Source organism: Scardinius erythrophthalmus (genome assembly GCF_964197995.2).
Source record: "Scardinius erythrophthalmus genome assembly, chromosome: 19".
Classification (NCBI taxonomy): Eukaryota; Metazoa; Chordata; class Actinopteri; order Cypriniformes; family Leuciscidae; genus Scardinius; species Scardinius erythrophthalmus.
The window spans coordinates 19981697-20007911 of record NC_138239.1 but is presented as its reverse complement, the minus strand read 5'-3'; the positions used below and the strand labels follow the sequence as shown (position 1 = coordinate 20007911).

The 26215-nt window shown below is 36.3% G+C and overlaps 2 protein-coding genes across 5 annotated transcripts in view; both read right to left on the bottom strand.

The window, feature by feature from the left end:
* bicc1a (BicC family RNA binding protein 1a) overlaps positions 1-21443 on the bottom strand; it is a 37746-nt gene extending 16303 nt beyond the window's left edge. For 2 of the 4 annotated variants that reach the window (XM_081347304.1, XM_081347305.1), the window contains exons 1-3: positions 21080-21421; positions 6726-6772; positions 955-1024 (exon numbers count right to left, since the gene is read on the bottom strand). In XM_081347304.1, the coding sequence (XP_081203430.1) occupies positions 955-1024; positions 6726-6772; positions 21080-21275 (313 nt within the window). In that variant the 5' untranslated portion in view covers positions 21276-21421. Of the gene's footprint in view, positions 1-954; positions 1025-6725; positions 6773-21079 lie in introns of all 4 variants that reach the window. The other 2 variants (XM_081347307.1, XM_081347306.1) reach the window with 2 other exon arrangements.
* Positions 21444-22346: 903 nt separating this feature from the next.
* ube2d1a (ubiquitin-conjugating enzyme E2D 1a) lies at positions 22347-25323 on the bottom strand. The gene is made up of 7 exons (XM_081347675.1): positions 25238-25323; positions 24429-24492; positions 24308-24339; positions 24114-24191; positions 23932-24037; positions 23171-23264; positions 22347-22892 (listed from the first exon to the last, which is right to left on the bottom strand). The coding sequence occupies exons 1-7, from the start codon at positions 25259-25261 to the stop codon at positions 22847-22849; spliced, it is 444 nt and encodes a 147-aa protein (XP_081203801.1). The 5' UTR covers positions 25262-25323; the 3' UTR covers positions 22347-22846.
* Between the last annotated feature and the right edge of the window lie 892 nt (positions 25324-26215).

Here is a 26215-nt window from a genome sequence, read left to right as displayed (position 1 = left end):
AAATGGAAATGTTTTGAAAGCTCATCAAGGCTGCATTTATTTGATCAAAATACAGTAACAAACAGTAATACTGTGATGCCTTTTTTATTTTAATGTATTTATTCCTGTGATATTACAGTTATTACTCCAGTATTCAGTGTCACATGACCCTTCTAATCATTCTAATGGACCATTTTCACAGACTGTGATGATGCGTTTCCACAGTTATCAACATCACAAATCTAGTCAAGTTTATCATATTTCATTTTGAATTTTTTTATATACATTTATTTTGCTATAAGTTGTTTAATATTAAACTGGGAATAAAACAACCAAAAAATTAAATAATAATAATGAACGCTACTGCGCGGGTGTTTCTAATACAACGGCTGAGGGTGTGGCAGCAAAATTTCACATCTTTCTCACTTCCGACTGCCATAATCAATCTCTTCATATTTTCCCTCTTTTGGAAAGTCATAAATATCATGATTTTTTTAATTTGCTGTCGGAGCAAATGGGTATACAAAAATGATATGTGCTGCTGTCTCCTGTTCACTGCTATAGAAGTTTACCCAACTATGACAACTTCTACTTCTGAGAACCCTAGATATGTGAAAAGAGTAAAAAGGGAAAAAATCTTACTGACTCCAAATATTTGAACAGTAATATATCTTTGATCAGGGAACGAAGAACATGCAGTTCCTAGATGGAAAATCAATGTTGAGCATCTATCGAAAATCTTAACTACCTTTTTAAAGATGTAAGATATTCCAAACAAAACACCAACGGACAGGCTACAAATGACACAAACAACACAAAACACGATTGTGATACTGAAAAAAGACAGTAGGATACCAACTGAATATAACAATATTCTATGACATGGCTACTTGTGAACAGATTGTAAGTTTATGCTGTGTGACTAGCGCAAAGACTTTTGCCATAACTTCAGTCTGTCTGTGTGCGTGTGTATACCTTTTTTGGACTTTGCTCCAATCTTCAGTTTGGATGGCCAGGCAATCTGAGTGTTTGTTTCATCCATGACCTTAAACACAAAAACTGAACATGAGTGGATGCAAATGCAATGTAAAATACTCAAATATGGCTTGCTACGCTAATATTAGCAAATACATGTTTTGTCATTCTCAAACAAACACACAAGAACTTTTTCAGTTATGCTAAAATATTCACACTGACAGAAATGTTCAGGCTGTTTTAACAGAGGTCTTACAATCATAGCTCTCTCTTGCTAAAACATGCCCTACTTTCTCAGTTTCACACACATATACACACAGCTGGCTCAAAAACCTGTGAAACATGTAACAGCCTTGGCAGCGAGCCTTTGACAGGCCTAGCGTGCTAACCAGTAGCATATGTGAAGGAAAATAGAGAAAGAAGCGAGAATGGTAATGTGTTTTGTGTCCATATAAAATACACAAAAGAGAAACTTATGGTAATTTGCAAACTACATGAATATACAGGTTCAATGTTTTATAAAACTTTGCCATGATTTTGCCTGGAGCTCAATCCTCCTCTGGAAGAAGGCAGAGCGCTTCACTATTTTTAGTGGTTTTGTCTTTCATGTAAATTCATTTTTTAGAGAAAACTGCAACTTTGGAAACACACTCCTTCTGTCTCTATTGAAAACACATTTCTTTAACCGTTTTGTGGCACACTCTCTATCTTCCTGCCTTTAAAAACCTCTTGGCTTTCATGGTCAGCAAGGCTTTACTGTACAGCAGTTCTCATGAGAAGTCTTGGCTACAAACCCAATTTCTTTCAGGAAAAAAAATAAAATCTGAGCACGAAACTGTAGCAATTATAAAAACAAAATAAAAAAAACTCAAGTGTAGTTTTCCACAGGAACTTTAGGAGAATCTCATCCTCTGGGCTAATACTAGAATGAAATTTATTTTAAATAAACGTGGCATAGATTTGCACCTGCTCCTACAGATTGACTGTATATACTATAATAAGCAGTCATTTAGGCTACTGATTTATTGCTCATTTATTGTGAACTGGTCACAGTAGTGAACTAAAGATGGCATACGGAAGTAAACAAAGGCCACTGAAGTGAAGTCAGCACTTGTGTATGCATTTCTAAAGCATGTGTCAAACTCCACTTCTAGAGGGCCACTGTCCTACACTGTGAGTGTAGCTTCAAACACCTGCCTAGAAGTTTCTAGTCATCCAAAAGACCTTGATTACTCGGTTCAGGTTTGTTTAATTAGGGTTAGAGCTAAACTCTGCAGGACAGCAGCCTGCAGGAAGTGAGTTTGACACCTCCGTCACAATTCTGTGCTCATGGGAGTCACTTCGAAGATTTTACACACCAAAGTTATCAAGACAGTTGCGAAAGGTAGTGGATGGACAGTAATGTGTCAGAACTATATCCTGTACTGTATATATACACTACATACAAGCAAAACACGAGGGCTCGTATCATAAATGTTTAAAAACTCTGCTCTGTTTTTTCGCATCCTCGTCTGTTTTTTATATTGCCAGCGCATAAATTCACTGGCTTCCGCGGCAGATCACACTTTAAATTAATGTGTAATCACTTACTTTAATGTCCTCCATTTTTACTTCCATATGACAGTGTGGTGCTTGACATCTTTTTATAGTTTTTTTTTGTACATGTGGGTCACTCCAGGACCATGATCTGTTCACACTGGAAAGTGGCCCAAATCAGAATTGAAAATATTAGATTTCATGTGGTTTGTGCTGTTCACTCTGCTATGAAAAAAAAAAACACACACATCTGAGTCACATAATAAGAGCAAAAAAAGAGCAAAATTTGATCCACTTTTACCTGCAGTATGAATGTATTCTCATCCATACCACACAATCTCTTCAATGACCTTAGAAATGGCGGGCAGAAGTGAGCGATGTCTTAAGAAGGTTACGATCATGCACTTATTGCATGTTTACACCCAAGCCTGCACATGCTCGTGCATAAACTGGGAACATTCAGCCTCATGTGCTATTCTAAAATTTACGGCCCATACTTTTCCAGGTTTCATTAGTCTTGGACCCGTGGTTCAACAGCAGGCTTCAGTTTTTATTTTGTTTTGACACCCTAAAGGACAAAAGAACATGAGAACGTTTTTTTAACTTAGGGGAACAAGTTTATTAATCTCTCCTGATCTTCTTAAGTCTGTAAAGTGCACGCACAGCTGTGACACATCCTGTGATTTAGAGTTGTGAAATTACGGCTTGAAAACAGCAAAGTTCAGCAAAGCTACAATAAAACAGCAATGTTCACATCCTTGATACAGTGTGCCTGAATGAAGCTTGCATTTACTTCTATATTACAACATGCAAAAACATTACAAACAACTTTACCATTTCACAATTCTGACTATTAAGCCATCAAAATATTTTCTGTCTTTGGCTTTATGAAATTACAAGCCTTTTCAAAGAGTCCAAAATTCAGGGTATCATGCTTGATTCTGCATCATTCTGCATGATGAACAAAAAAGCTACATCTTATGTTCTTTGATCATGTGTTTTTATGTCTTGCGAACATAACCACTGATTTTCCAAATGTATTGTACCATGTTGTAAAAAATTCTGCTGATTTGAATGTCACCAATGTAACAATATGTAACTAGCTAAAATACCAAAACTGCAAGAATTTTTTTTATACACAATAATACCAAATATAATTATTATTTAATATTTTATGAATATATTATAATTGTAAACAATAGTAATAATAATAATTATTATTATTATTTCTTGCAGTTCTGCTAGATATATATACACTACAGTTCAAAAGTTTGGTGTTGGTAAGATTTTTTTAAGTTTTTGTCTTTTTGAATAAACTCAGCATTGGTGATATTTTTATAAAATTATTATATTACTAATTTTATCCCAAGTCACTTGTAGACACTAGAAACTAGCCACTTGCAAGCTAAAAACAATGTAACTTTATGACTGCAGCAGTAGAAAAAGCCACACTGTAATATTTGCTAGTCTGTACTTTTCAGTTTTAAATACGGTGTTTCCGTTAAGCAATGCAACAACGTCAGAACTCTCTACACTGATGACCTTGAACCAAATGAAGACACAATCAAACATGCCTGAAGGAAAACTGAACATTTCGGATGGGAAGAAAAGGTGAACGGTGCTGAAAGTTTGTACAGGCAGAGAGCCAGATCCCATTTCCATTCTGTGTGTTTGTGTTGTGCTGCAACGCTGCTGTGCATTCTATAGGTCTTTATTCCCGACCTGCTCTCACTTTCTCTCTTGACTGCTTTCTTTGGCTCCGCTCTGCAGATGATGGAGATTTTTGACAGACCACACAGCAGTTTTGGGGTTTGCGGTTTATTTTTGTGACAGACCAGCACATACCTCTCAAATGGGTCAGACGATTTCAGAAAAATTGGGTTAGCTATACATTTGAAAATGTTACTTTCCTATTCCCCCACACCCAATATCATCCTGTCACAGGAATGTATACACCCACCGTTAACAGGAAAAAGAGTTTCAAACGGCAGTGACTTCAAAGTACCAGTCACACAATCTCTGATCTTCATTAAGTCATTAAAAATGGGCACAGTGATGGAGAGCAGAGTGTTTATATTTGACAAATGATGTGTATGAGAGAGTGCATGTGAAAGAGCATGTGTATAGAGATCTGCTTCCTGTTTCCTTTGTTGATTCAGCTGAGGAGCACTCAGGAGAACAAGCAAAGAAAAGAGGTGTGAGGAGGAGAAAAGGAGGGAAATGGAACGAGGGAAGGGTTGGGAAAGCCTTTACTTTCAATGGAGGCTAAACTGCACAGGTGTGCACTCTGAAATAAATAAAACACAAATCCATTACAAACACTGCAATATATTTACTGCTCTGTAAGATGGGCTCTTAGTGGCACATTAGGAATTAAAGGGATAATCCACCCAACACTGACATTCATGTTGTTCTAAAGGTGTATGACTTTCTTTTTCATTGGGAACCAAACAACATTGGAGCCCATTGACTTCCATTGTATAAAGAAAAAACAGACATTTTTTTAAAATATATGTTGCAAAACAGGAAAGAAAGTCATTCAGCTTTGGAACAACATGAGGGTGAGTAAATGATGACAGAATTAAAATGTTGGGGTCAACTAGTTCTTTTACATGGTGTTTGGTTTGTCAGACTGACATATTTTTATTATATAAAATCACCATTCAAAAGTTTGGGATCAATACGATTTATATTTTAAGTAAGTAGTTAATACTTTTTTCACTTAATACTTTTGCATTAATATGATCAAAAGTGAACTTTTTAACTTTCTATTCATAAAAGAATCCTAAAATAATTGACATTTTAAAGTGATTAAAAAAGTATATTAAAATAGAAAAGTTAATTAAAATATTTGTAATAAAAAACATTACATTTATAAAAATTCAATAAATAATACATTTAAAAAAATTATATTTCAAAATAGTTTTACAAACCTAAACTTTTGAACAGTATTGTATATTTATTTGACGTTTATTGATATTCAAACGGTAGCAGAAGTGTAATTCTCTGTCATGTTAGTTTCTGTTTTACATTTTTTTTTTTGAGTGAATTGAGTAAATGCAACAGTAAAAGTACAGTGAAGAGATTGGCAGAGACTACTGCTGTGGTGATGTTTGAGAAAAGGATAATGATGGAGATTGGAGACAAAGATGGACACAGAGACAGAGAATGGCTGAAAAGCACAAATGAACAACAGGCATAATTCCAGTCTCTTCACTTCAGGGTAGGGAAACTCAACAAAAATATTAAATCACTGAAATGATTACTCTCAACTGCCTAACTCCCCCCCCCAAAAATACCACCCATTTCACCACCATCAAAATCATCAGACATTTGTGTGTTTCCTCCATGTATCTATGCTTGTGGCTGATTCTCAGAAAACCACCATCAAATAGACACCGCCTGAAAGGACAAAATAGCGACAACCGCTGGACAGAACAAAGTTGCCGCTCCTCCTTTTTTCCTTTTTTGATAATCCATTTCACTTGGATGTACGTCATAATGATCTGCCACTACTTCTGTTTCACTGTGACTTAAAAAAAAATAACTTCACATACAGACCAATCCGCAAACTGACAATAAAGTGATCCTTGCGTCTGCATTGTTAACACATGATACATGAAGAACAGAATCATCAAGTCTACTGGTGTTTGATCTCTAACAAAGATTAATTCTCTGCTAGACATCATTGCAAACATGACATGCATACAATAAAATATACATATAAAGAGGATACATATACCATTTTAGACTGCCTGAGAACTGGCATTTACAAAGAAAAAATTACCACAGAAGTCTCCTGGATCAACCATGGAAAGTGCAAGTGAGGACAGAAACCAGTGATCATATCAATACTGCAACCAGAGTAGTGTTCATAGACTATATGCAAACCTCAATCATCTGAGCCAAACCAAGAATATTTTGACAATTTCATTGGCCCTTGTTATCTCTGTTTATTAGAAACCTAAGCAGGGATAATTGTTTGGACCAAATCAATCTTCATTCTGAATTGGCCCCTTCATAGAGCATCTTTGGTCAGGTTTATTACGTGTTTAAAGAAGCCTCACCACAAGCTCTCTCTCTCACACACACACAAAAACATGCTAGAAACACCAGCATGCTACTGGAACAAGAATGATGGTTGTGATTTATTTTCTTTTTTTTTTTTTAAAAGACCAAAAGAGCAGGCACACCTGAGATCTCATGGAAATAAGCAAAAATAAATGTGTTCTCACCTTCTGAAAAAAATCCTCTCCTCCATTTATCCTCCCCTCACTGGCTGCTGTGTGAGAAAAAGAGAGAGATGTTTACATTACCAAAAGCAAGAGAAACTTTATTTCACAATTATTTCTGTTCACTAAATAGTTGAACTTTTTGAATGTTATTTAAGCAATAAGGCATGAGAAGCCATGCTATATTGTGAATTAGTTTTAGGTGCCGTTAGGCATAATGTAAGAATCACAGAAGTTTCAATCCCAGGTTCACATACTTACACAAAGATGTATTCAAACACAACCACAAAACACACACAAGAATAAGGCAGCAGCATTCTCACAGCCTTCTGAAACTAAATGTATTTCATATGTCTTTTACACACACACGCAGCTGTATGCAAACTCACACTATCATGAGTTATGGCTGACAAAAAAACACTTCATAAATCTTCATAAACACACACTTGCAGAATCCTACACAGGGTTTATGCATGTAAAGCATGCGTCAAAACTGATCTTTGACACTAGAAAAAGTCCATTTAAACTAACTACTACAATGATCTAGATAGTTTTTTCGACCATTATCAGATTTCGGATCACTTAAATAACGTAATACGCAATTAAAGAGTGATTTTGAAAAACTAAAATGTGTAATGTCTCAAAGTCAGGTGGGATAAAAACATTGGGTTCACAGGAAAATCTGAGAATTTGTTTGCTTTGGTGGGACGCTGGGTCTACAGATGTTTGGTTTAGATTGTCCTATCATATAAAATTAAACATTCTTGTGTATGTCTCTGCATAGAGAGTGATTTATCTAACAGCACCAAGCCCTTTCCTGCCCTTTTCTTTACCTATAACGTTGAAATATGGATTTCATAGAGAGTTCAGAACAACAAACCCCAAATGGGAGGAAATAAAAAGGGTTAGAAATGAGACAATCGTGTCATCTAAACCTCTAAATGACCCTAAAATCACAAGCAAAAGCACATCCACCCATTTCTCCATGAAATTCACTACATTTCCAGATCAAAACAAGGATAGAAAGAGCTACAATTACAAGTAGTTCCCATCTCATTAAACCAAAGTGTGTTGAACCCTCCTTCAAAAATCATTGCACAGGCTAGAAAGAAATGCTGGGATTTATATGGCAATGCTGAAAATGTGAGATTCTTATTGAAAACAAAGAACTGGTATCATCACAATTTCGCATGATCTGGCATATAGCGGAGAAAAGGAGAGATGAGAACAACAGTGACGGACAGAGAAGTAGACATAAATGGTTTTAATCTTCCAAACCCATGCATTCCCAAAACAAAATCTATTTACATATTTTCATTTATTGATTCTACTTAATTTCAAGCAGAAACACTTTAATTGTACCCAGTTTTAATAAACAAGTTATGTTACAGATAACCAGCACTAACAGTGCAACAAAAAACAAAAAAAGCATTAAAGAATCTTAAAAATTAAGCCTTTTTTTCCAGATGAGTGAAAGGAGATCCACAGAAAATTGCATTTTGTGTGCGTGTGTGTGTGTGTATACAGTGCTGGTCAGAATTATTTGCCTCCTTGGTAAATATGATCAAAGATGGCTGTAAAAAAAAAATCTGCATTGTTAATCCTTTTGATATATATATTTTTTTTAAAATAGCAAAAATCTAACCTTTCATTGAAGTAAAAGAATTGAAAGTGGGGGGAAAATCACATAATGAAATAAATGTTTTTCTCCAAAATACATTGGGAACAATTATTTGCCCCCTTTTTTTAAATACTTTTTGCAATCTCCTTTTTCCAAGATAACAGCTCTGAGTCTTCTCCTATAATGCCTGATGAGTTTGGAGAACACCTGACAAGAGAACAGAGACCATTCCTCCATACAGAATCTCTCCAGATCCTTCAGATTCCCAGATCCATGTTGGCGCTTCTCTTCAGTTCAGCCCACTCAATTTTCTATAGGGTTCAGGTCAGGGACTGGGATGGCCATTGCAGATGCTTGGTTTTGTGCTCAGTGACCCATTTTTGTTTTGATTTTGATGTTTGTTTTTGGATCACTGTCCTGTTGGAAGATCCAAACATGGCCCGTTATAAGATTTCTAGCAGAGGTTTTTTATCTGTTTGATCGAATCCATGATGCCATGTATCTGAACAAGATGTCCAGGACCTCTGACAGAAAATTAGGCCCGCAGCATGAAGTCTGAGACATGAAGTCTCAGATATGATACTCACTTTCTAACACACACATCCAATTGTAAACATACTGAGGCACACACAGAGAAAAATATGAAAATAGCCAGTCTTAAACCAGACAGAATGTTAAATGCAGTGTGTGTGTTGATTTCAGCTCTTTCTTGTGCTCTATTTAGGATGTGGGTCACAAAAACTCCACAGCGTTTCTGCTCTAATGAAACAGCTTCACGCACAAATATAGAGTAGTATTTGATTATAGCACAGCTCCTGTAAACTATGTGTGTGTTAGGAATGTGATGAGTAAGTGAGTGTATAAGAACAAAACTGTATAATTTTAGTGTATTTCTCCCGAATAATCCTGGAACTTCCCTTCAACTCCGGAGCTCAGAGAGTGGGCGAGAGATCAGAGAAACAGACCCACGATCAGCATCTGGATTCAAATCTTAATTATTAAGAATTGAAGACATTTGCTCCGCAGTCAGATATGTCACGGCCTATACCACAGTTCAAATGTTTATGGTCAGTAAAATGACGAAAATGACATTTTTTGAACACATAAATTCAGCAAGGATGCAATAAATTGATCAAAAGTGACAAAGCCATTTATCTTGCAAAAGATTTACATTTCAAATAAATGCTGTTTTTTTTAGCTTTCTATTCATCAAAGAATCCTGAAAAAAGTATCACAAGCTATGTTTCCCACTACTTGTCAATCGAATTATCTGAAGTTCGGTAAAAAAGCTCATGCGAATAAAGCTGGTGAATGTGTGTTTCCATCCAACGGCTTTAAAGCGAATAAAAACCTGTGCGTAATGACGTCACATGCTGTTTTGCGATCAAATTGGTATATCGAATTGATTTGAGACATTTTAAGGTGTTTCCATTTCATTTTCGCACTGAATCGCACAACATTCAAGCATACATTTGCGAACAAAGTTTTGCTAGACAAAATGGATCGCGCCATCTATCGTTTCCATCAGCGTTTATCGCATAAGCCGTATATCGATCAAGATAAAATCCGATGAGACCGACCGTATTTCATTTGAGTCGATATTCATGAAATTCAATCGAATTTTACTGTTTCCATAAGGCATTTTTCATTCGATATCACTCAATTCGGATAAAAACGTGTGGATGGAAACAGTTTCCACAAAAATATTAAGCAGCACACCTGTCCTCAACATTGATAATAATAAGAAATGTTTCTTGAGCAGTAAATCTGCATATTAGAAAGATTACTGAAGGATCATGTGACAGTGGAGTAATGGCTGCTATAAATTCACAGGAATATATATATATATATATATATATATATATATATATATATATATATATATATATATATATATATATATATATATATATATATATATATATATATGTGTGTGTGTGTGTGTGTGTGTGTGTGTGTGTGTGTGTGTGTGTGTGTGTGTGTGTGTGTGGTGTGTATTATATATATATATTAGAGATGCACCGATTGATCGGCTGGTGACCGGAATTGGCCGATTTTTACGTGATCGGCCGTAACCGGCGACCGGCCGGTCAGTCTGACAAATGCCGATTTTAAGCCGGTCAAATGCACTCGGGCGCCGCATGATTAACATTGCGCAACATCAGCATCACACGTGCACACGGAGCACATGTAGAAAACCTCGTGAATTACGTCCGTTCAGACCGCAAGCGCGTATTTTTTTTCGGCGTGCATATGTTAATCAATATGAGTGCATTCACAACGGGAGCAGGAGCAGCGCGAGCGTCAAGCAGGAGCGTCGCGAGCAGTGAAGCGCGTGTTTCGGCGCCTAGTCTATTTGCTGCACTGCTCGCGCTCAATTAAAGGGAAATCACACTTTTGGTTGAAAATAGCCTAAATAGGGTTTCACAAAAAAAGTGCCCAAAATGCACAGAATTTGCGTGTTTTAACAAGAACTGGAGTAGGCTATGTCAGAAAAGAAAACAAAGACTAATAGTTGGGGGCCTTAAGCACATAAATAGGTAATTTCGCGCAAATTCATCTAAAAGCGCCAAATTTGGCACAGATGTAGCTCAGGTCATACCGAAAGGATTTAGCTAGGGCGCCGGAGCCAGCGACCCTCGGGGCCAAGATGGCGGCCAAATCCAATATGGCCGCCGCCCGAAAAGGGTTCCGGCTTTAACTTTTGAACCACATGAGTTACAAATACAAACTTGATATGTTTTTCAGCTTAATTGATCATGAGAAACACATAGGAATGTTTATATTTATGACCCAGTATATCTGGACCCCTCGATCCTCCAATTCCAATATGGCCGCTGTCCAAAAAAGCAGTTTGGGCTGTAGTATGGGGCCTTGCACACCATTGTTCGCGCAAATTCATCTACAAGCACCAAATTTGGCACAGATGTAGCTGAGGGGATACTGAAATGATTTAGCCAGGGCGCCCGAGCCAATGGTCCCTGAGACCAAGATGGCGGCCAAATCCAATATGGCCGCCGCCTGAAAGGGTTTCGGCTATAGCTTTTGAGCCAGATGAGATACAAATACAAACTTGATGTCTATTTTACCTTCTTTGACCATGGGAAACCCATAGGAATACTTACATTTATGATTGGGTATATCAGGACCCCCCCAAATTCCCTAAATTCAATATGGCTGCTGTCCGAAAAATGGTTTTGGCTACAAATTTTAAACCAAATGCGCTACAAATGAGGATGTGGTGTCTATTTTATGTTTATTGACCACATGAAGTCCATTGGCATATTTATATTTATGCTTGTGTAAGTCTGGAACCTGTATTCTTTTCAAGACTGTGGTTGAAAATCCTTTTTTTTACCACAACTTTGAAGGTTATTCTCAATGTTGATTCATTTCCTTAAAAGTGAAATGGTTTTCAGTTTACCACAGGTGAATACATTTCAAAGTGTATATCATTTCAAATATTTATATTATATCAAATTGTTAAAATAATAATATAGTCAATTTTTCCAAAACTCTTAAAGGTTTGCTTAGCATAACAAAAAAACAGCAATAACATAAAAAAACAACAGTGAATTCTCATGGTCTCTCACATGAATTATCATTATCACTCACAATCACCGGATCTCTCATTGTCTTCACCATCATTGTTTGTACAAGCATGTACATATAGAAGTGCAACGAACTCCGGCTTTACAGCACTTACAGTGCCCTCTACATGCTGTCTTGCAGCCACAGTGGAGGAGAATGGTGCAGGCTTTACTGGCGTCTCCTAGATTAGTCCAGTAAGGTTCCCAAGTCTTGCTCGTAGAGTCCCGATACCATCCCCATGCATTGAACTCTGGGATATCTTGCTTGACAGCGGTTGCCTGATTCCAGTAGAAGCTGGCCTGCAGCAGTGCTCTTTTGATGTGCTGAATCAATGCAGCTAGTGTGGGTGGCAAGTTCTCGAGAGACTTGGTACCATTCGAGAAAAGGTGATGTCTAGCTTCATCTACACGGCTAGAACCACAGCTCTTGCTGTACATGATGACGACCATACGCTCCAGTCTTTGGACATGGACGTCATTGTTGATCTGTTCAGGCTCCAAAATGAGGGTAACCAGAGATTCTGTGAGATCTGGTGTTGCCTCCCAAGCTGCCCATGCACTCTTTTTCCCATGGCACTGGAAGGCTGAGGTTGTGTCACAGCCTGTTAAAGCGTGGAAGAGTGGTAAGGCTAGTGACTTCTGGGGACCAAGATCCTTGCTGATTTCATGAGCAGGAATGTCCCTATAGTTTTTTCTACCTGCAAAGCCGATCCAGAGCTCTGTGAGGCCGAGTGTGTTGAAGCAGATGGCAAGGATGACAACATCGCTGTCGACAGTCCGGACAAATGCCTTTTTATGGCCATTGGCCCCAGCATGTGCAAGATGCAGGATTATTCTTGTATCTGCTTCTGGATGATTACAAGGCTGAAGGGCAGACATGTCATACCCTGGTCTGTTGGAGAGTACAGCATCTTTCTTGGTGGAAAGGAGGAGTATACCTGACATGCCATGCTTGGTTATCTCTTCACTGATATATCCAAATAGTTAGATATATAACAATATATCCAGTATATATATAATAGATATATCCAGTTACGTTTTGGAATTGGAGTTCTCCCATCTATTTTAGTTCTTGATCCGGTTCCTCTGCATTGGTGAGTTTGTGTTTTGAGGTTCTCCTCTGGATATTTATCAAACACAATATCCAATCACGTGACAGATTCATAGCTCATGTGTGACCTCACAAACCAAGCAATATTGGTGTTAACGTAGTCATGGAATGTTTTTTCAGTAGTTGGCTGGACCATTTGGACCATGAGCTATGAATCTGTCACATGAGCTCATCATGTACAGCAAGAGCTGTGGTTCCAGCCGTGTAGATGAAGCTAGACATCACCTTTTCTCGAATGGTACCAAGTCTCTCAAGAACCTGCCACCCACACAAGCTGCATTGATTCAGCACATCAATAGAGCACTGCTGAAGGCCAGCTTCTACTGGAATCAGGCAACCGCTGTCCAGCAAGATATCCCAGAGTTCAATGCATGGGGATGGTTTCGGGACTCTACGAGCAAGACTTGGGAACCTTACTGGACTAATCTAGGAGACGCCAGTAAAGCCTGCACCATTCTCCTCCACTGTGGCTGCAAGACAGCATGTAGAGGGCACTGTAAGTGCTGTAAAGCCGGAGTTCATTGCACTTCTATATATGCATGTGAGGGTGCTTGTACAAACAATGATGGTGAAGACAATGAGAGATCCGGTGATTGTGAGTGATAATGATAATTCATGTGAGAGACCATGAGAATTCACTGTTGTTTTTTATGTTATTGCTGTTTTTTTGTTATGCTAAGCAAACCTTTAACCCTTGTGTTATATTGCGGGTCAATTTGACCCGTTTAGATTTTATAGTTGCTGGAAATACTGGTTAACCTATGTTTTTTTTCTTGATATTTTGTGACTTTTTCTCATTTATCATCATGAACATGCATGCAAGGTTTCAACATGCTGGTGTTTTTTGACATATACAAACAAAATTACTGTTCCTTTCGTGATGTTCGCGGGTCAATTTGACCCGCATATTTTAACGCTCTAAGGCAACTGTACAGACCCAAAATAATAACATTTCTTGGTTATACTTTGTTATTTTATTTTTTTACTACCTTATGAAGCAAAAAAAATAGGTTTTCCACACTTATTTCAATACAGAAAAATATTTTGTCAGCCAGAGATGGTAAACATTACCTATCATTTATTTTTTCAAGCTACCTGAAATAATATTAAATCTTTATATATATATATATATATATATATATATATATATATATATATATATATATAGTGACTTTTTTGCATTTATCTTCATGAACATGCATGCAAAGTTTCAACATGCTGGTGTTTTTTTTTTTGACATATACAAACAAAATTACTATTACGTTTGTGATGTTCGCAGGTCAATTTGACAACTGTACAGACACAACATAAAAACATTTATTTTATGTATCAACTGGGCATCAACTCCAGTTCTAAAGTGTAAGTGTATCTAAAAGTGCTCTAACCCAAACCAAAAACACTTGAAACAGCTAAATCATGGTGTTCAGAGTTAATTGCAAATTACAAATGAAAAATTTTGACAGACGCAGATAGTAAAATAAGCTCTCATTTATATATTCAAGATATCTGAAATATCTTGAGACTTTGACATAGACTGCAGGAAAAATTAGCTCAGATTAATTGATTAATTGTTCAGTTATGATGTTCTAAGCAAAAAAAAAAAAAAAAGTAAAAAAAAAAAAATGTATATTCAAATGTATATAAATATAATGTATATTCAAATTTTGTCAAAGCAAAACAGTTTTAAAAAACGGTTAAAAAAATGGTGAACATTTTCATTAAATCATATCTTCAGATATATATTTTTTGGAATATTTGACAAATGTTGATATTAAAAGTTTACAGTTTGTACCTGAATCTTTGTTGTTTTTCATAGTGCGATTTTTGAGGAATTGTATTGAATCCAATGCGGGTCAATTTGACCCGGACCATAAGGGGAGTGCACAGAATTCCAACATAACACAAGGGTTTCGAGTTTTGGAAAAATTGGCTGTATTATTATTTTAACAATTTAACATAATATAAATATTGCAAATAATTGTCTTATTCTTTCTTATATGATTACACTTTGAAATGTATTCACCTGTGGTACACTGAAAACCATTTCACTTTTATAAGGAAATGAATCAACATTGAGAATAACCTTCAAAGTTGTGGTAAAAAAAAAATATTGAAATGAAATTATTTCATTATTTTCAGGTTCCAGACTTACACAAGCATAAATATAAATATGCCAATGGACTTCCTGTGGTCAATAAACAAAATAGACACCACATCCTCATTTGTAGCGCATTTGGTTCAAAATTTGTAGCCAAAACTGTTTTTCTGACAGCGGCCATATTGAATTTAGGGAATTTGGGGGGTCCTGATATACCCAATCATAAATGTAAGTATTCCTAAGGGTTTCCCATGGTCAAAGAAGGTAAAATAGACATCAAGTTTGTATTTGTATCTCATCTGGCTCAAAAGCTATAGCCGAAACCCTTTCAGGCGGCGGCCATATTGGATTTGGCCGCCATCTTGGTCTCAGGGACCATTGGCTCGGGCGCCCTGGCTAAATCATTTCAGTATCCCCTCAGCTACATCTGTGCCAAATTTGGTGCTTGTAGGTGAATTTGCGCAAACAATGGTGTGTAAGGCCCCATACTACAGCCCAAACTGCTTTTTTGGACAGTGGCCATATTGGAATTGGAGGATCGAGGGGTCCAGATATACTGGGTCATAAATATAAACATTCCTATGGGTTTCTCGTGATCAATTAAGCTGAAAAACATATCAAGTTTGTATTTGTAACTCATGTGGTTCAAAAGTTAAAGCCGGAACCCTTTTCGGGCGGCGGCCATATTGGATTTGGCCGCCATCTTGGCCCCGAGGGTCGCTGGCTCCGGCGCCCTAGCTAAATCATTTCGGTATGACCTGAGCTACATCTGTGCCAAATTTGGCGCTTTTAGATGAATTTGCGCGAAAATGTGCTTAAGGCCCCCAACTATAATATTTTTATAGAAAATGTACCCATTTAAACTTGTTTTATTATTCAGTTTGAAGTGATTGCAATAGGCCTGTGTTTGTGTGCGCTTTGAGAAATATCTTTATACTGCAAGGCTATATTTATTTTATTTTTTATTTATATATTATTTTATTGCCATTCCCTGTTTTCATACAGACGTTTCGTTTGCTAAATACATATATATATATAAAATTATTGGATATTGAATGTGAAAAGGAAATGGTTCTTCCACAACACTGCACTTTAGATGTGTGTGAACTATGCAAATTGTAAAATGTTCTATTACAGAAATTATATAAAATAAATATTTGTGTGTGCTGTAAAGTGGTTAGAAAAAATGAAATCGGAATCGGCTAAAATCGGTATCGGCAGGTCAAACTTAATGAAAAATCGGAAATCGGAATCGGCCCAGAAAATTGTAATCGGTGCATCTCTAATATATATATATATATATTCCTGTGAATTTATATACAGTTATTTTAAATTGGAATAATTTTTCACAATATTACTGTGAAGTACAGACTTCATTCAAAAACCATTAAAAAAATCTTCTGAACTTTTAAACAGTAGTGTGAGATATAATCTGATTGGTTACGGCAAAGCCTCTCACGACAGGAAAAAAAACATCACGCTACATATAAGCACAGCCCTGTCAATGCCCAAACTAAAGTACTCAGCCACTTGTGCAAAACATTCAGAGCTTTTATCTTCTCAAACAATTTATTCGCCATGTCATAACTTGAGATTACACACACACACACACACACGCCGCTGACAGCACATCTATTGCAGACTGGTTGTATAATTCGCAACCTTTTCTTTTGCAACTTCTAAAAGCAAGCAGTCTGCATGAAAGTAAACTCATATTCAAGAGCTCAAAGCCGAAAGCCTTTCAGAAACAATGTGTACCACTAAAAGACAAGTCTGTGAAATGATTCAAATTAAGATGGAAAACAGGACAATAATCTGGCAATATAAAAAGCAAAAATATTTGGGATTATAACATACAGATGTGCCGAAAACACATTTAAGACCTCATCGAAGGTATTGACTGAAAAGGATTAGGCTATAATGTGAATTAAATAATGTGAACATTTCATCTCTCCGTGTCGAGACTCGAGAATGAAACTGTATTTTTGTATGTCAGGTTATGAACATAGATGAGTTTGCAGCCAAACTAAAACTCTCCCACACCAGATTTGGAGTATTTCTGCCAAACACGAGTCTTAGTAATCCAATAAAGTCAGTTCTTTAAGATTTATCTCTCAAGTATTAAGTATCTTATAAAAACAACTGATGTATTAAGTCCAAGAAATGGATTTACATTTGTAAACAGAAAATCACAAATATGTTGAGGTTAGACTCATAACTGATCATAATTAAGAAAGAAGTTCATGTATTTAATTTATTTTAGTGTCATGAAATATTTACATGAAATGCTTGCTTATTTCCAGTCATTTCAAAGCATTCATCATCAGTACCACAATAAAATGTAAATGATGAATATGAGATCAATATTACTGATCAATCAAGGTCATCACTGTCATAGTCTTTCAACACACACATACACACATACTCGTTTCACTATCCCAGTGAGAAGATCCAAACTTAAAGGAATAGTTCACCCAAAAATTAAAATTCTGTCACCATTTACTCACCTTTACTCTACTCAAAGAAAAAACAGAAGGCTTCTTAGAAGAAAACTGCACCAACTCTAATTCTACAACGGATTTTAATACTACAACGAGTGATTAATAATTCATAAATACACATCATTGTCTGTTTTATATTAATTTATTGCTTAAACATCTAAAAAGACGCAAATGTGCCTTTTAATATTTAAATTGCACATGTATGCACATAAAGAGAATTGATAAGAATGTAAAATGTGTACCTTGAAATGCAATGTGAGTTGCGTCTGCCAAATGAATGAATGTAAATGTAAATAAAGAAATCAAAATCCAAGGTAACAGACTTGTGTTTCCCTGGCAACAGCGCGCTGAGCCATAAGCACATTCCCAAAACACGACGCACTTCCTGTTGCTTCACTCAACATGCCAGACACATGCAGCATGTTAAGAATGATGCACTTAACATACACCCAGACGAAAATATACTCAATAAATAAATCCCACATGTCAGAGGACACATGCATAAGCAAATGAATAAAGTATAAGCAAACTTTCGGTGGTAACAAACCCGACCCACACACACATTCACACACAAAAACAAGGATTTAACTGACAGGTGTGAGATGTATTACCATTTAAAGCTTAATATATAAATTCACATCCTACTGTGACAGAGAAAAACCCACAATTTTGATTACATGGCCACTGAGGGGGCATTTGATTTCCATAAAGTGCCGGAGTAAACTCTGCTAAACAAACACTACATTCTTTTTAGAATTTCTTATCACACAGAATAAAAGGTCAGGCCAGCACACATTCCTCTGTTTTTAATCAAAACCAGACATCTGATGTAACAGCCATTGGAGTAAAGAGAAAACTGCATTCTAATATACAAACTATTACCATAAAAGTTAGTGAGAAAAAGAAAGTGTGAGAGAGGAGTGCGTTTGCATGTTTTTCCCTTCTAATTTCCACTTGCGTGAGTGATTACTTGACGTAAAGTATGACTATCTTTCTTTGGTGCTTTCCGACAAAACCATAAAGCTGCTCAGATTCCCTTACGTGAACATGAATCATAGGTGATGATCCAATTCCTTCCATTAGTCTTTCTAGTCTATAAAAATGAGTTGATTTAGTTGTGGTCTGGTCAAAGGGGAAAAGCACAAGAATGGGTCTCCCCTGTTTCTGTTATGTTATTTTTAAGAAAAATTGTTTTAAATGTAACCCTCTCTGTCTTGTTTCTCTCAGCCTCTCTCCCATTTCCCGGAAAAGGGGAGCAAAACTTTGCCACACAATAAACCTTCACACAAAAAACACACATCACTGGATTTATGATCACGCCTACTGCTCATCCGACCAATCAAAACAACAACCGTTCAAACACCTCCAGATGTTGCACATCATCCGGAGCAAAGGGATGATTACGAGTCACTGAATCATAGTGTGGGAAAAATGTCCACATCACTACACCAATGATTGTAGACTAGAGTAAGTATATAAGTTTGTGTGACGTAAAAGGTGTTGTTGAACGTCTCGAAAATGTGGTTGCCTTGCTATGGAAGTTTTCCTGGTGCTCTTGAGCTCTCTCATGTTGAACTGACCTTTGACCTGGGGTCCAAATGTCAGGGAAGCAGTCACTCATGCAATTGCACACATGAACACACTCAAATGTGGTAGAAAGGTGCTGAGGGTCTTAGTTTTTCCATGTTTCCCAATACACAACTACGTAGAATAAATAAAATGCACATACACATATATAAATGAATGTCATCTATGGCCCTAACTACATTGAGTATGGTTGGTTTGAATGCATGTTAACAAAAGTAGTCTTTGTAAACTAGAGGCCCTGCTATAACAGACCAGAACTTTTGTACATGTTTAGAATAGGCCAATACCAAACCACTGACCTCAACTTGTATTACTTAAGCTTGTTTAAAATTCTAATCTGCTGAAGTTACAACAAAAGAAAAACAAAACGAACTGAACATTATTCTGCAGTGAAGTAAACTGCCCATTGCTGACAGACTGACGGTAGAATAAGACGCATGTGTTGAATTGAGCTTTAACCATGTGTTTGTGTACAGGTTTGGCTTTACTTCTTGTCACATTTGTGAAAATGTCCTCACAAATTTAGTTTTATGACTTGTGAAGTGGTCCTTACTATTTGAAATGAATCATAAATCAGCCAAAATATATTTTACTCCACACAAACCCATTAACATTTTTATATTTGTAGCCAGGTCTGGTTTAGGGTTAGAATATAGTAAATATCATTATCCAAGTATAAAAACACTGCATAGATAAGAGGGTCTCACAAATATAACTTCAAAAGTCTGTGTTTCTAAGCATTATTATGCACGTTAGGCCCAGATGTTTAAAAATATTCTCACAAACATAGTGAAACATGTTAGAAATGGACTTGGGGACATTTTTAAGGGGTCCTCAATATTTGACACACTCATACAGTAACTCAACAAAATCATGTTTTGCTTCAAATCTACAGACATAAACAGGTTTTTAATGAGGGATAGTTCAACCGAAAGTCAAGCCAAGTTACCCTTATTTATATAGCGCTTTATACAATACAGATTGATTCATAGCAGCTTTATGGTGATAAACAGGAAAATAATAATCAAAAATGAAAATTGTCCTTTCAAACCTGTATGAATTTGTCTGTGGAACATGAAGATATTTTGAGAAATGTCCCCATACAAGTGAAGTCAATGGCAACCAAAACAGTTTTCTTGAAAATATATTTTGTGTTCCACAAAAGAAAGGCATTCAGGTTTGGACCAACATGAAGGTGAGTAAATGGTGACAGAAATTTAATTTTTGGGTGAACTATTCCTTTAAGTTTGGATCTTCTCACTGGGATAGTGAAACGAGTATGTGTGTATGTGTGTGTTGAAAGACTATGACAGTGATGACCTTGATTGATCAGTAATATTGATCTCATATTCATCATTTACATTTTATTGTGGTACTGATGATGAATGCTTTGAAATGACTGGAAATAAGCAAGCATTTCATGTAAATATTTCATGACACTAAAATAAATTAAATACATGAACTTCTTTCTTAATTATGATCAGTTATGAGTCTAACCTCAACATATTTGTGTTAAATGAACGTGAGAAGCTTATATATTCTATTTACAGAGTGCATACAAGAGCCTGAGTTCAAATGCCAAGTTCCCAAAAAGTATTGTTAGTTCATGTCTGTCGTACTTAGCTAAATAAAACATCCCAATACTGGTCTACATGCTCCACACAACAAGCAGCGTAGTCAACACATCTCCTTCGAGATGTACTTCGAGGAAACATTGTGATATTTTTAGACAGAACTATTTATGTGACTCGACGCCAAGCAACACTGCTGCAATGTTAGCTAAAAGTATTTTCAAAACATAAAACTGTCTTCCCAGTTCTTTTAGGGAGTTTTTAAGAAGTTAACATACCCAGTAACATAGTTTCTAGTTTCTTGCGGTCAACTCGAAACCTCTCCTCGGTCCAGTCTGGGTCAGGCGGGGAGATGTGCCCGCAGATGCCGCTAGAGTCATCCTCAGACGCGGCAGACGGTGAGTCGTCGCTCCGCTCGCTGCTGGAGCAATGATCATGATGCATGAAACTCAGCGGCTCAGCCATTGCACCCATAAAGTGTTTCAAACTTACTAAACGGGGTTCATATGTAAAACAGGCAAACGGCAAGTCAACATTAGGAGAAAAACATTCCGATTTCCAGGCAAGTTTTTTAAGTCCCTTAAAGTTACTGCCCCCGAGAAAATCAATCTGCCCGTTAATTCCTCTCCCCTCCACTTTTCCTCTGGCTCCAGGACCAGAACACACTATAGTTGGAGGACATGGATGCATGGATGGATTGTGCTCCTATGGGAGCATTCACGTGTCAGGATAACCGCCCACTCTCCTCCCAAACTTTCTCATCATCATCAGTTCGCGCGCCTAGTTTCTCATGCATGCGCGGAAATTCGAATTCGAATTCGAAACTACGAATTCGTAGGCCTACGAATGTTTTATTTTATATATAGAATATATTATATATATTATTTTTTTTATATATATAACGAGAATTTTTTTTTTTACAAAACCACATTGCATGCACCTCTTCAATGATTCTGTGATTAGCATGTTTTCTTTAAAATACATTTTTGGGGAAAAAGAAACGCTGGCAGTGGTGAAATATTTATTTATTTATTTTTTAATCACTCCCCTTAAAAAATACTCATTTGAATCATTTAAATAAACGTTTGTAATGCGGCCTAACTATTTTTTGTCATGTGACAGGCGTGTGTGTATGATATATAGGCCTGTGTATGATATATAGGCCTATATATATATATATATATATATATATATATATATATATATATATATATATATATATATATATAGTGCTAAGGAAGTTTTTTTTTTACCTGACGGTTACATTTAATAACCCTTTTTTGTAGAAAACTCTATAACATAGACAACAAGATTATTGTTCTATTAACTTATCACGTATTTTAAACTTTTTTTTTTTTTAAAGATGTAATTATGAGGACATCACTGAAAATTAGATATGAAAACAGCCTTTATAAAAACGCATTTTTAAAAGCGTCTCTGCATGAAATGAAATTCTTTCTGGTGGGAATAAAACGGAGGAACATCGCCATCTAATGGCACAAATCCACCACGCAGCGTGAACAGTTGATGTAGTTTGATCCCTGATGTGAACAAATTCCAAATCACACACATATGGAAAAACATCTCATTCTCTTTCGTTCTAATAATGCTAGAGTCATCACAAAAGAGCTGCAGCCAGACACATATTTTATAATAACACCTTTTAATGCAAAAACAATAAAAATGATCCAGTATTGTATTTATTTCTATACAATAAAATTACTAAAATGTAGCTAATCCATTTGAAAATAAAACATTATTTTTTTTGTTATGTGTTAACTGACACATCCTGGTTGTTCCAGGATGCCTCTGTGAACAGAGACAAGTGACTCAGCCTCCTGAACAAGGATTTTCTGTATAGTTGTGCGTGTATGTACTGTATATGTGTGTGTGTGTGTGTGTGTGTCTGTGTGTGTGTGTGTGTGTGTGTGTGTGTGGTGGGGAGGTTCATCTGTTGGTAAACATCTTGTTTCTGTACAGGTGCGTTGTAGAGCCGTGTGCAGTAATAATGTCCATGTGCAATCATTTCAAATCTTGCCGTCCAGTTACATAGCGTACTTCTGAGTCCATTCCCTTGCCAGTCTGTTATACCTAAAACACAAGAATAGCCATCTTCATCCAAAACAAAAGTACTCAGCTGATATTAAAATGAGTATTCATGAAGTGCCAGCTTTACAGCTGAAAATTTAGAGTCATTTGGTACTTTAACATTTTACGTATTGTTTGATAGAAATAAAATAAGTGTAGAAAAATATGAAAATGTAGTATGGTTGAACCGCACTGAAGAAGATGGTTCATGCAGATTGCTAGTTATTTTAGCAATAAAAACAGTGAAAGAGAGAGAGAGCCATACACACAAGGTCACTTACTTATCTTTGTCAGATTTGTAGATGTGTGCAATATCTGGAACTAAAGGGTCATCTGGATTTGGGTCACAAAGTAGTGAGCATATGGATAATAAAACTGGGAAAACAACAACAGAAAACAGCAAAATCGTTTAATTTGTGTTGATAAAAGTAATATGAATACTGCTCACATTTTATGAAACGGTCACTTTATGTGCGTAATGCTGAATCCCTTTTAGGTATATATTTATATTCTTTGCAAGGGCAAACTGTCCAATATAAATTCATTTTCCAGTTATACTTACTGTTGACACATTTTCCAGGTTAAATAAACATTATTACTTACAGTATATAAAAGTTATAAGCGTTTTTACATCTTTTTCAAAATAATAACTATAAGAATGCAGTGACAGGCCAAGTATGGTAACCCACACTCGTAATTTGTCCTCTGCATTTAACCCATCCAAAAATAGTGCACACACATTAGGAGTAGTGAGCAAATAGCCATTACACAAAAAAAAGTAATATGGCGTGCTTTTTCTTAACGCTCTGTTGAAAATGTCTTGTGTGTTACATACTCTGGGTTGGTTGAACTTACTCCCGGACGTGTTTTTGGAGCCAGCATACCTTGAGTAAGCCAGGTTAGTTTGATAAGGCTCAGAGCTAAACTCTGCAGGAAAGTGTATCTTGAGGGCTAGAGTTGCCCAGCCCTGATGTAGATGTTATCATATTGGACATGTTTATGATGAAAAGACCATCCAGGTTGGATAAGAGTGTTCTCTAACCTTTGGATACCGTGAGGGCAGGTGACCACTGGGAGCGCAGGATGTCCAAACAGATGCTTCCATTACTGTTGATATTTGGGTGGTAAATTTTTGTTGTGAAGGCAAGCTGTCAGAGAAACATAATGTCAAATATTTAAGATCAGATAATCGATGGATGAGGTAAGAACAGATGTAATCCTCACCTTTGGTGGTTTAAAGGGATAATCAGTCGGGAAATGGATTGTGAGGAAGAAAACCCCTCCTTGATATGGACTATCACCCTAGGGGGGAGATCAAGAAAGAGTTTGTGTATGACCGAAGCTACTTCCTTTTTTATTGAACCAATTACTAATTCCACAAACTAAACATTGACCTGAAATTATTTATGTGTACTTACTGGGCCCATTATTGTCGCCTGCCAGTGGAACACTGAAAGAGCAAATCAAATATATTGAGAAGACTGTCCTGTCAAAGAATTGAAGGCCATAATTGAGTATGTTGTTGGTGGAGACACTTACAGTCCTCTCCGAGTGGTCCGGCTGAGCACTGCGAGGGTGGATCCCGTTGCAAGTCCTGTAGCTCCTACAAATACAGCAGAAATGGATGAGAACATTTCTATGTGTCAAAAACAGATTTAAGAAGTAAGGTTTCAATTCAAATAAGGATAAAGGTTTACTTGCATATTTCTGACAGTTATATATATATATATTCATATAAACATTCGCAAGCTCCAACCCTACTCTTATAAATGCAAGGTTTTTTCTTTAGTTTTGGCTTTTAATTATTTCTATTTAGCTTTAATTTATCTTTATTTCTGCTTTAGTTTTAGTACATTTTTATACAACATTTATATATACACACACATACACACTCACATTATATAATGTTGTCAAGACTTTCAGATTACATTTATTTTTAATATAACATATGTTTTATTGTTATATTATTATAAGGTAACATTATATTTTACATATCTATGTATTTATGTTTTTAATGTAGCTACTCACTGTCTAAACTGACTATTCTTTCTAATTAAATATGGCTAACCTCGTTTAACTACAGCTGCTTAAAACATCCCTCGTCGATGGCATAATAATCACATTTATAATCTATTTTTTTCTGATGTCTTAAGACTTGAGTTCGCTTTGTTTTCGACATAAAGATCTTTTCATCTGGCCGAAAAATAAATTCTTCTGATCTTCCGACTTTACATAGTAATGTGGACAGGGAGATAGTTCACTGTATCTGTCGTGTGTAGATCTATTGGATCGACTTAAAGCTAATCTACTTTTAAGACATTTAATCTATTAAGAAATATAAATATTACCTTCTGAATCCTTTTCAAAGCCATCAGATCTCCGCTTCTTTTCTCCGCCTGAGGATGTGAAGAGTGCAATAATAAGAGAGCGGACATGAGGGGAGTTTAATTCAAAATAAAAGTCTCTATAACCTGTTATGACGAGTTAGGGAAAAGTGAAAAGCTTCCTACTGCTGGTCTAGGATCAGTTTTCTCCATAATAATAGCATATTAGCGAAGCAGATCTGGCAGACGATCCAGTGCATATCTGTGTTTGAGCTCTGGAGAATGTCAAAGGTTTATTTACAATGAGTTTTGTAGCAAAGGATAATCAAAAGTGTCTAAGTTAGCACTGAACAAAAACTCAGGCGTTCTCAGCAATGAGTGGATTCTGAGGTCTGCACACAAATCCTCTCATTATTACAAAATAAATAAAATAAAATAAATAAATAAAAATAGCTGTGTCCTGTTATTCAATGTTACTGAGACCGCTAGTAGTAGTAGTAGTGCTACTAAGTCGGGTCATACGAAATACGAATATAAATAGGAGAGAATAATAAGCACGAGTTTGTGTGTTTTAGGAGTTAGTAATAACAGAGCCCGTCTATTCTCTGGTAATAAGGTAAATATGTGATAGTAGTGCAAAATGATTCACTGTTTCGAAGCGTTCGAGACGCCACACGCTGGTGACCCCTGCTGGTCAGAACTGTGTAAATGCAACAAAACTCTGGCCAAACATGCATAAAAACACCTTTTACAAACCAATTGCAAATGTTTGAATGTAAAATATATCAAATGCAATCAACTAATCATCTAATAAGATTAAATAGCAAGTGTCTGTATAATATGTGTTCTTTTATCAGTTTTTGATTGTTACATGGATGGCTCAGCTAAACAGGCCAATAAGAGACTATTAACTTCCATTATCCCTTTAAATATGAATGTCTAATTAAACCGTCTACAAATGTATCGAACTGATCAGAGATCAGGTAAAAAAACATTGACACA

Excerpts from the sequence above, each read along its gene's own strand:
- ube2d1a (XM_081347675.1), bottom strand. The coding sequence starts at position 25,261 with ATGGCTTTGAAAAGGATTCAGAAG. Across the intron at positions 24,493-25,237 it reads CTTTGAAAAGGATTCAGAAG|GAGCTACAGGACTTGCAACG; the intron begins GTAATATTTATA and ends CTGTATTTGTAG. Across the intron at positions 24,340-24,428 it reads CGGACCACTCGGAGAGGACT|TGTTCCACTGGCAGGCGACA; the intron begins GTAAGTGTCTCC and ends TTGCTCTTTCAG.